The sequence below is a fragment of the Babylonia areolata genome, chromosome 20, assembly GCF_041734735.1.
Source record: "Babylonia areolata isolate BAREFJ2019XMU chromosome 20, ASM4173473v1, whole genome shotgun sequence".
NCBI classification, from domain to species: domain Eukaryota; kingdom Metazoa; phylum Mollusca; class Gastropoda; order Neogastropoda; family Buccinidae; genus Babylonia; species Babylonia areolata.
In genome coordinates this window covers 6,737,418-6,749,631 of record NC_134895.1, presented here as the reverse complement: position 1 = coordinate 6,749,631, position 12,214 = coordinate 6,737,418, and the positions used below count along the sequence as shown (strand labels likewise).

Sequence of the window (12,214 nt, the reverse complement as noted above, 5' to 3'; positions counted from 1 at the left end):
TTCCAGTTATACAGAGTGTAATGTGTGTGAAGTGTACAGCACTGACACTGAATGGTGACTGTGAACACTGCATCACGTTCCAGTTATACAGAGTGTAATGTGTGTGATGTGTACAGCACTGACACTGAATGGTGACTGTGAACACTGCATCACGTTCCAGTTATACAGAGTGTAATGTGTGTAAAGTGTACAGCACTGACACTGAATGGTGACTGTGAACACTGCATCACGTTCCAGTTATACAGAGTGTAATGTGTGTCAAGTGTACAGCACTGACACTGAATGGTGACTGTGAACACATCACGTCACAGTTGTACAGAGTGTAATGTGTGTGAAGTGTACAGCACTGACACTGAATGGTGACTGTGAACACTGCATCACGTTCCAGTTATACAGAGTGTAATGTGTGTGAAGTGTACAGCACTGACACTGAATGGTGACTGTGAACACTGCATCACGTTCCAGTTATACAAAGTGTAGTGTGTGTGAAGTGTACAGCACTGACACTGAATGGTGACTGTGAACACTGCATCACGTCACAGTTGTACAGAGTGTAATGTGTGTGAAGTGTACAGCACTGACACTGAATGGTGACTGTGAACACTGCATCACATCACAGTTGTACAGAGTGTAATGTGTGTGAAGTGTACAGCACTGACACTGAACGGTGACTGTGAATACTGCATCAAGTGTACAGCACTGACACTGAATGGTGACTGTGAACACTGCATCACGTCACAGTTATACAGAGTGTAATGTGTGTGAAGTGTACAGCACTGACACTGAATGGTGACTGTGAACACTGCATCACATTCCAGTTATACAGAGTGTAATGTGTGTCAAGTGTACAGCACTGACACTGAATGGTGATTTTGAACACTGCATCACGTTCCAGTTATACAGTGTGTAATGTGTGTGAAGTGTACAGCACTGACACTGAATGGTGACTGTGAACACTGCATCACGTCACAGTTATACAGAGTGTAATGTGTGTGAAGTGTACAGCACTGACACTGAATGGTGACTGTGAACACTGCATCACGTTCCAGTTATACAGAGTGTAATGTGTGTGAAGTGTACAGCACTGACACTGAATGGTGATTTTGAACACTGCATCACGTTCCAGTTATACAAAGTGTAATGTGTGTGAAGTGTACAGCACTGACACTGAATGGTGATTTTGAACACTGCATCACCTCACAGGCAACAGTGGTGAAAAGGAGTGGGAAGCAAGGCCAATAAATAACACAGGATGTTACTTTGGTCTCTGTTGCTTTGTACTGTGAATGGAAAAAAAAAATGTGAGTGTGTGTGTGTGGAACTAGTAGTAGCAGTAGTCTTCAGTTTAAGGTCTACTTTAAGTGATATCAGAAGGAAGAAAAAAAAGGGGAGGGGAGGGGAGGGGGGGGGCTGTAGGGGGGGATGGAGGAGGGGATAGGGAGAGACAACTCTGGGAAAAAATGGAAGGAAACGCTAACATCAAACAACTACAACAAATGTCCTATTGGACTATGCAGCAAACCTTCTGCAATGACAAATACCATCTTGAAATTGTTAAAAAAAAAAAAAATTAAAAATTAAAAAAATCAGTTAAAAAAAATCACAAGAACTGTCGGTGAGGTTTGGTAAAAATGATATGTGTGTGAGAGTGTGCATGTGTGAGTGTGTGTTGCATTGTGTGTGTGTGTGAGTGTGTGTTGTATGTGTGTGTGTGTGTGTGTGAGTGTGTGTGTATGTGTGTGTAGGGATGGATGTGAATGTATGCTGTTTTCTTGATTTTTATTTTTTTTATAATAAATGTGAGTGTGCAAACACAAAACTGTCACATCTATAAAATAAAAAAAAAATTAAAAAATCATTAAGACAAACCCAGAAAACAACAGTTCATGAGACATTATCTGAACCAGAGGCAAAACAAAGACTACACTGTGCTGAGGACATCAGCCATTCCACATAATTTATCATCCTCAGATTTTATAATAAAATCTCATTAAAAAAAAAAAAAAAAAATCAAAGCTAAACAAAAAATACATAAAAGGCCATACAGGCAAATGACACTGATGCAGCAACAGCTTGTGCCCATCCCCGTGTTTACATCTCACAATGTAATCGCTAGTGCAAAACAGCACAGACAGTACATCAAAGACAGCAGTAAACAGAAACAAGAGAGGCAAAGCCTTCAAGACTCACTTGTGATACACTTTTTAAAAAAATCCAAGCTTTTTATGTCTTGAGTATAATTTCAAAATGTAATGTTTAAGATGTGAAAGATCAGTTTAAAGCAAATTAAGTCCCCTAGCATTAATTACAGAGTAATTTCCCTTCTTTACTATCTGCACCAAAACGTTTGCAAAATAAATAAAACTTCCATGCTTAGCAAAAGAAGTTCCTGTTTGAACAAAAAATGATAATAATGACTGCTCTTGTTGCTGGGTCAGAATATCAGATCAAAAGTACCAAGTTTAGAGAATACAAAAAATATAAATATAACAGTAAATGCACTTTGCATATAATTAGGCTTCATTTTTTATTTTTTTGTACCCATCCCAGAGGTGCAATATTGTTTTAAACAAGATGACTGGAAAGAACTGAATTTTTCCTATTTTTATGCCTAATTTGGTGTCAACTGACAAAGTATTTGCAGAGAAAATGTCAATGTTAAAGTTTACCACGGACACACACACACGCACACACAGACAACCAAACACTGGGTTAAAACATAGACTCACTTTGTTTACACAAGTGAGTCAAAAAGTATAAAGGCTTGTTTAAAAAAAGAAAGGGGAATGGACTGGGAAGGCAGAAAAAGCAGACAACAGTGAAGGAAGAAAAAAGGCGGAAATAAAGAGAGCAATATTAAAGAGGAACTTTCTTGCACAGATCTTCCAGAAGGCCGGGATGCTATTTATACTGAAAGACCCTTAACATCCGATACAGGAGAATTCCTTTTTGCTGAACATAGAGTTAATGAAGCACCCAACATAACCAGCATTAAATGATGTGTGGTAGTAACAGTCACAGCAATGAAGGCTTATTACCTATTAAAATGCAATGCATTTTCCTTTCCTTTGGAGAAAATGATTAGCCACAACTTTTCAAAAGGATTCACACACACACACACACACACACACACACACTCAATGTGAAAAGACATTAAGACAATAAAGGGGGGGGAAACGAGCAAACATAAATATGCACACAGAGACACATGATTTCACAGACTCTGGATTTCAAACAACTTCATAATCAAATTGATCAAAACAACATTTATTTATTAACAATCAAATACCCAATGTTTATCCTGATCTAAAGCCAGAATTTCTTGGCCAGCCTCAGCAGTGGCAGAGGAAATGGAACAGACTGACCTGTGGAGGAAACAGAACAGACCTGTAGAGGAAATGGAACAGACCTGTGGAGAAAATGGAACAGAGAGACCTGAAGAAGAAATGGAACACTGACGGGCCAGGTCGAGACTGCACGCTTCAAGTGTTTACGCACCGCTCAACCGGTGGCTGGGCATTATGTCATTTTTCTCTGCCACCGGTAAAGTGGTGGTCAGGGCTCAAAGGGTTTAATACCACTTATTTGCAAATTTTGGCTCAGGAGCTCAGGCAGAAGGGTTAAAATTGCTCAGGAACTCAGGGCTCAAAGGGTTAAACCCCTTTAAGTGTACATTCATGCAGATCCAATACGCAGGTTCAGGAAGTCCCATGATCCATGTCAGTGTTCAGTGGGTTAAGGAAACCTGAACAAACCCAGCATGCACACTCCTGACACCAAGCACTGTTGCCTTAACAACAAAGTAAACATCACTGATCAGATACCTGTGAGAGAATGCGTGAGCTGCAGCTTACAATCACACACACAAACAGAGATGTCAGAGGCTGCAATCCTCAAGTTCTTCCACTGAAAGTCTCCCTCATGCACTCGAGGCAATAAGCTGAACAACCCATTCATCAGCTCACCTGACCAATTTCTTAGTGTTGCCACTCAGCCCATTCATTCATTCAGTCTTCAAATCCTTTGAAGCCAAAACAACATGCATATTTCATCTGATGCCATTCATTCGTTCAGTCCTCGAATCCTTTGATGCCAAAACAACACAATCTAAACCTCTCAGTCTCAAGACACATCATTCAGTCGTCAAACTCTTCAATGACAAAGTCATCGTCTTCGATGTCCAAGGGAGCAGTTTTCAAGGTGGACTGACTGCTGGGAAGGTTCTCCTCCTCGCCCACATCCTCTACGTTTTGGGAGCAGGAGGGCGGACCTGTCCACTTTGGGTTAGAGGTCAGGGACAAGGGGGGTCTCTGGGACATGGATTCCACGTCCATAGCGTCATCGTCATCATCCACTGCACCCTTCTCCTCAATCTTCTCCAGGCCTGACCTGAACAACAATCACACAGACAGCAGAGGTTAGCGTTGTCCCCCTTTCTCCTCAACCTTCTCCTGGCCTGACCTGAACAACAATCACACAGACAGCACAGGTTAGCGTTGTCCCCCTTTCTCCTAAACCTTCTCCTGACCTGACCTGAACAACAATCACACAGACAGCAGAGGTTAGCGTTGTCCCCCTTTCTCCTCAACCTTCTCCTGGCCTGACCTGAACAACAATCACACAGACATCAGAGGTTAGCGTTGTCCCCCTTTCTCCTCAACCTTCTCCTGACCTGACCTGAACAACAATCACACAGACATCAGAGGTTAGCGTTGTCCCCCTTTCTCCTCAACCTTCTCCTGGTCTGACCTGAACAACAATCACACAGGTGGCCTGACCTGAACAACAATCACACAGGTGGCCTGACCTGGACAACAATCACACAGGCTGCAGAGGTTAGCGTCATGGACTGATGACTGAAAGAACACAGGTTTGATCCCCATCAGAGCTGCTGTTGTTTTTCAGCCAGTGGCTAGCTCCTGCCAAGCAGTCAGTGTACTAGGCACTCAAATGGGAAGGCTGGAACCACACGGTCGATGGTCATCCACTTCACAGAAGCGTCCTTGAGAGTGCTGGCCAGTTTTCCTGAGCACCAGGGCGGGTGTGTATCTCTCTCAGCCTGGTTGACACCAGATGAAGAGTTCAGCCCTGTCAAGCAGTCCCAGACCCAAGCAGACCACCACATCAGCATCCTCCTCACCTCATCATCATTCACTACTATTAACTCTCTCTATACGAACGGCAAAAGAGACGACGTTAACAGTGTTTCACCCCAATTACCATCATCAAAATATTGCAAGCGGAAGGCTCTTATACTGAAGAGGTGAATGTTGACAAAGAATACCACAATTCTGACAACGGAAGCTAAAGGTTGGGTCATTCAGACACCCACTGGACATCTGATGGGTCTATGTAGAGGAGAAGAGAGGACTGGCCGTACTGAGTGAGTTAAAAATGTCCAATGGGCACAACAGCTGAGTGATTAAAGTGCTGGACTTTCAATCTGAAGGTCCCGGGTTCGAATCTCGGTGATGGCGCCTGGTGGGTAAAGGATGGAGATTTTTCCAATCTCCCAAGTCAACATATGTGCAGACCTGCACATGCCTGGACCCCCTCCGCATGTACAGGCATGCAGAAGATCAAATACGCACGTTAAAGATCCTGTAATCCATGTCAGCGTTCAGTGGGTTATGAAAACAAAAACATACCCAGCATGCATACCCCGAAAAGGGAGTATGGCTGCCTACATGGTGGGGTAAAAACAGTCATGCACGTGAAAGCCCACTCATGTACATAAGAGTGAACGTGGGAGTTGCAGCCCACAAATGAAGAAGAAGAAGAAAAAGAAGAAGATAAACGTCCCCAATTCTGGGCCACCACTGAAACAGGCCCAAAGAAATTTCCCCAAAAGACACAGGCAGCAGAGGATGTCTCAGCACCACTGTCATCAAATAACAGAACACACAATGTCAGCAGTGTTCTCAGCACTATCATGAGTGAATGAACACAGCATCAGTAGAGTTGTGTTCTGATCACCCTCAACACTAAACACATCACAATGCCGCATGGGAGATCAGTGATTTATGAAAGAAAAACACATCACAATGCCGCATGGGCGATCAGTGATTTATGAAAGAAAAAAACATCACAGTGCAGCAGGGGAGATCAGTGATTTATGAAAGATAAAACATCACAATGTCACACCATCCAAAGCCATCGTCTTCACCACTATCATGACAGACACTGACATTATGTGGACATCAGGGCCTCTGAACAGACACTGACATTATGTGGACATCAGGGCCTCTGAGCAGACACTGACATTATCTGGACATCAGGGCCTCTGAGCAGACACTGACATTATCTGGACATCAGGGCCTCTGAACAGACACTGACATTATCTGGACATCAGGGCCTCTGAACAGACACTGACATTATCTGGACATCAGGGCCTCTGAGCAGACACTGACATTATCTGGACATCAGGGCCTCTGAACAGACACTGACATTATCTGGACATCAGGGCCTCTGAACAGACACTGACATTATCTGGACATCAGGGTCTCTGAACAGACACTGACATTATCTGGACATCATTGAGGGCCTCTGAACAGACACTGACATTATCTGGACATCAGGAACAGACACTGACATTATCTGGACATCAGGGCCTCTGAGCAGACACTGACATTATCTGGACATCAGGGCCTCTGAACAGACACTGACATTATCTGGACATCACGGTCTCTGAGCAGACCCCATGGTTATCTTATCAGCGCCAGTCCTTTCTCATGTTTCTGTCAAATCGTAAAAACTTTTGTCGTGTCCCGTGTTATATGTTTAGGTAAGACATTGTTTCACCAGGAATGCAGATTGGAAGACAAAGACTTATGGGACTGATTAAATGTTTGAAACCCTAACAGTTGGTTTGTCTTATGAATGCACACCTGAATGCCATCAGGTTTTGTAGTCAGACACCATGTTTAACACCATAACTACTGGTCTGTCTTGTGAATGCACGCCTAAACACCAACAGGTGTAACAGTCAGACACAGAACGGACACAGCATCAATGTTTTTGCTACCTGCTGACATCAAAATCAAATGCCAAATGCCAGTGAGGATCAGCATACAGATGTAAAATAAATTTCAATTTTGAAGCTGGAGTGTCATTATACAGAAACTATGAAGAGGCATAAATACCTGAAGGTATAGGAAGATAAATACCTGAAGGTATAGGAAGAATATATTCATAACTGAAGGTATAGGAAGACATAAATACCTGAAGGTATAAGAAGACCTGGAGAACTGACAGAGGTTCTGGACACAAGAAAATTGACCTGCAAACAGAAACAGACATATCTGTATTAAAACCCTCTTCCTTCATCACATTTACATCCTCATGATTCCATCACAACACATAAAAAATACGTTGGATGTTCTGTTTTTCTTGAATTTTTCTGCCATAAAATGCTTGAAACATTGACAGCGTTCAACAAAGTAGACTTTTCTAGACTTCATGACTCTCTACGATTCACATAATCACACTGACACTACAAATTATGACAGAAATAACGACAGGTGTGACATATACCTGGGTGGTGCAGGGTGGGGTTGACAGGTGGATATTGTTGACACTACAAATAGGGACAGAAATAATGACAGGTGTGACATATACCTGGGTGGTGCAGGGTGGGGTTGACAGGTGGATACTGTTGACACTACAAATAGGGACAGAAATAATGACAGGTGTGACATATACCTGGGTCATGTAGAGTGGGGTTGACCAGGTTGATGTAGGGAACCAGCTCCGTCAGCAACACCTCAGGTTCCCAGTGGTAGCCTGCACATTGGGGTGTATGTCATTCCAGCAATCTATTGTACCGTATGTACTGTACTGAAAATACTGGTCAAGCATTCTATTGTACAGTATGTACTGTATTGAAAATACTGGTCAAGCATTCTATTGTACAGTATGTACTGTATTGAAAATACTGGCCAAGCATTCTATTGTACAGTATGTACTGTATTGAAAATACTGGCCAAGCATTCTATTGTACAGTATGTACTGTATTGAAAATACTGGCCAAGCATTCCATTGTACAGTATGTACTGTATTGAAAATACTGGCCAAGCATTCCATTGTACAGTATGTACTGTACTGAAAATACTGGTGAGTGTGGGACTGGAACCTGTGCACTCACATTCTCTCACTTCCTAGGCATACGCTTTACCACTGGGTCACAACTCAACTACCTGTAGTAGTGAATGTGAAGGTATGCCCACACTTCATTACTCCCTTCCAAAATGGCTTAGCTAGCGTCCTGAGCATGTGCAATAGTGAATGAGAAAGTATGCCCACAAATGATTACTCCCTTCCCATATGGCTTAGCTAAGATAAGATAAGATAAGATAAGAATAACTTTATTATCTCCACCTGGAGAAATTTGGTCAGGTGCATTATCACAACATAGACAAGTAAACAACATGGGGACCATAACTGTAAAAGCCAACAACAGCCCCAACAAATATTACGAAGATACAAATGTAAAAAATATCACATACATCGTTTCATACATACATCCACACACTGCAGGTAATAACTAGTATTCTTAATGTAAAAACAGAAAGAATTAAGAAACATTATTTGAATATAATTATAAACATAGCCTACTATACTGCACATTGATTATAATAGATAAGATAAGAATAAAGATGAATTGCGGAAAACCACAACCAGATAATCAGCACCCCCCCGCACCGCACCCCCCCCCCCACCCCACCCCACACACGCAGATAACTTGATCAAGCGTTTGAGCATGTGCAATAAAGAATGTAAAAGCATGCCCACATTTCAATATTCCATTCCCAATTGGCTTAGATGGCACATTGAGCATGCACACTAACATAGAGACTTAATGACTGTTGAGTTGCCATCTATCTCATTTAAGGACTACACATCTATTGACACATATGTAGTGCTTTACCGTTAGACATAGTATGCATGGCCTTTCATCAGTACGCATCTGAACATGACAAACATATTCATGTAAAATGAACAGAAAAATGTCAAATATCCTGCACTGATTGTATTCATTAATGGTCTTTTTTACATTTCGTGGTGTATCACTGAGGAAACAGTGAAACCCGGCCATGTTGATGAATGAAGCAGTGCAGTGCTGTCACTGACCACTGCTGCCTGCAAGGCTGGCTGGTGTCCACAGGCATTGTCCAGACAGTACCTGATTAGTGATGCACTGTATGCAGTGTGTTGTCCAGACAGTACCTGATTAGTGATGCACTGTATGCAGTGTTGTGTCCAGACAGTGTCTGATTAGTGATGCACTGTATGCAGTGTTGTGTTGTCCAGACAGTACCTGATTAGTGATGCACTGCATGCAGTGTTGTGTCCAGACAGTACCTGATTACTCCATGCACTGCATGCAGTGTTGTGTCCAGACAGTACCTGATTAGTGATGCACTGTATGCAGTGTTGTGGTGTCCAGACAGTACCTGATTAGTGATGCACTGTATGCAGTGTTGTGTCCAGACAGTACCTGATTAGTGATGCACTGCATGCAGTGTTGTGTCCAGACAGTACCTGATTAGTGATGCACTGCATGCAGTGTTGTGTCCAGACAGTGTCTGATTAGTGATGCACTGTATGCAGTGTTGTGTCCAGACAGTGTCTGATTAGTGATGCACTGTATGCAGTGTTGTGTTGTCCAGACAGTACCTGATTAGTGATGCACTGCATGCAGTGTTGTGTCCAGACAGTACCTGATTACTCCATGCACTGCATGCAGTGTTGTGTCCAGACAGTACCTGATCAGTGATGCACTGTATGCAGTGTTGTGGTGTCCAGACAGTACCTGATTAGTGATGCACTGTATGCAGTGTTGTGTCCAGACAGTACCTGATTAGTGATGCACTGCATGCAGTGTTGTGTCCAGACAGTACCTGATTAGTGATGCACTGTATGCAGTGTTGTGTCCAGACAGTACCTGATTAGTGATGCACTGTATGCAGTGTGGTATCCAGACAGTACCTGATTAGTGATGCACTGTATGCAGTGCTGTGTCCAGACAGTGTCTGATTAGTGATGCACTGTATGCAGTGTTGTGTCCAGACAGTACCTGATTAGTGATGCACTGCATGCAGTGTTGTGTCCAGACAGTACCTGATTAGTGATGCACTGCATGCAGTGTTGTGTCCAGACAGTACCTGATTAGTGATGCACTGCATGCAGTGTTGTGTCCAGACAGTACCTGATTAGTGATGCACTGCATGCAGTGTTGTGTCCAGACAGTACCTGATTAGTGATGCACTGCTTGCAGTGTTGTGTCCTGACAGTACCTGATTAGTGATGCACTGCATGCAGTGTTGTGTCCTGACAGTACCTGATTAGTGATGCACTGTATGCAGTGTTGTGTCCAGACAGTACCTGATTACTGCATGCAGTGTTGTGTCCAGACAGTACCTGATCAGTGATGCACTGCATGCAGTGTTGTGTCCAGACAGTACCTGATTAGTGATGCACTGTATGCAGTGTTGTGTCCAGACAGTACCTGATTAGTGATGCACTGCATGCAGTGTTGTGTCCAGACAGTACCTGATTAGTGATGCACTGTATGCAGTGTTGTGGTGTCCAGACAGTACCTGATTAGTGATGCACTGTATGCAGTGTTGTGTCCAGACAGTGTCTGATTAGTGATGCACTGCATGCAGTGTTGTGTCCAGACAGTACCTGATTAGTGATGCACTGCATGCAGTGTTGTGTCCAGACAGTACCTGATTAGTGATGCACTGCATGCAGTGTTGTGTCCAGACAGTACCTGATTAGTGATGCACTGCTTGCAGTGTTGTGTCCTGACAGTACCTGATTAGTGATGCACTGTATGCAGTGTTGTGTCCAGACAGTACCTGATTACTGCATGCAGTGTTGTGTCCAGACAGTACCTGATCAGTGATGCACTGCATGCAGTGTTGTGTCCAGACAGTACATGATTAGTGATGCACTGTATGCAGTGTTGTGTCCAGACAGTACCTGATTAGTGATGCACTGCATGCAGTGTTGTGTCCAGACAGTACCTGATTAGTGATGCACTGCATGCAGTGTTGTGTCCAGACAGTACGTGATTAGTGATGCACTGTATGCAGTGTTGTGTCCAGACAGTACCTGATTAGTGATGCACTGCATGCAGTGTTGTGGTGTCCAGACAGTACCTGATTAGTGATGCACTGCATGCAGTGTTGTGTCCAGACAGTACGTGATTAGTGATGCACTGCATGCAGTGTTGTGGTGTCCAGACAGTACCTGATTAGTGATGCACTGTATGCAGTGTTGTGTCCAGACAGTACCTGATTAGTGATGCACTGTATGCAGTGTTGTGTCCAGACAGTGTCTGATTAGTGATGCACTGTATGCAGTGTTGTGTCCAGACAGTGTCTGATTAGTGATGCACTGCATGCAGTGTTGTGTCCAGACAGTACCTGATTAGTGATGCACTGCATGCAGTGTTGTGTCCAGACAGTACCTGATTAGTGATGCACTGCATGCAGTGTTGTGTCCAGACAGTACCTGATTAGTGATGCACTGCTTGCAGTGTTGTGTCCTGACAGTACCTGATTAGTGATGCACTGTATGCAGTGTTGTGTCCAGACAGTACCTGATTACTGCATGCAGTGTTGTGTCCAGACAGTACCTGATCAGTGATGCACTGCATGCAGTGTTGTGTCCAGACAGTACATGATTAGTGATGCACTGTATGCAGTGTTGTGTCCAGACAGTACCTGATTAGTGATGCACTGCATGCAGTGTTGTGTCCAGACAGTACCTGATTAGTGATGCACTGCATGCAGTGTTGTGTCCAGACAGTACGTGATTAGTGATGCACTGTATGCAGTGTTGTGTCCAGACAGTACCTGATTAGTGATGCACTGCATGCAGTGTTGTGGTGTCCAGACAGTACCTGATTAGTGATGCACTGCATGCAGTGTTGTGTCCAGACAGTACGTGATTAGTGATGCACTGCATGCAGTGTTGTGGTGTCCAGACAGTACCTGATTAGTGATGCACTGTATGCAGTGTTGTGTCCAGACAGTACCTGATTAGTGATGCACTGTATGCAGTGTTGTGTCCAGACAGTGTCTGATTAGTGATGCACTGTATGCAGTGTTGTGTCCAGACAGTACCTGATTAGTGATGCACTGCATGCAGTGTTGTGGTGTCCAGACAGTACCTGATTAGTGATGCACTGTATGCAGTGTTGTGT

General features: G+C 43.5%; 1 protein-coding gene across 1 annotated transcript in view; it reads right to left on the bottom strand.

Moving 5' to 3' along the window:
- Positions 1-3,236: 3,236 nt before the first annotated feature.
- The window catches only part of LOC143294784 (cell cycle checkpoint protein RAD17-like), a 33,072-nt gene continuing 24,094 nt past the window's right edge, over positions 3,237-12,214 (bottom strand). Inside the window, exons 16-18 of the mRNA XM_076606259.1 lie at positions 7,702-7,782; positions 7,222-7,279; positions 3,237-4,389 (exon numbers count right to left, since the gene is read on the bottom strand). Of these exons, the coding sequence (XP_076462374.1) occupies positions 4,137-4,389; positions 7,222-7,279; positions 7,702-7,782 (392 nt within the window). The 3' untranslated portion in view covers positions 3,237-4,136. The remainder of the gene's footprint in view (positions 4,390-7,221; positions 7,280-7,701; positions 7,783-12,214) is intronic.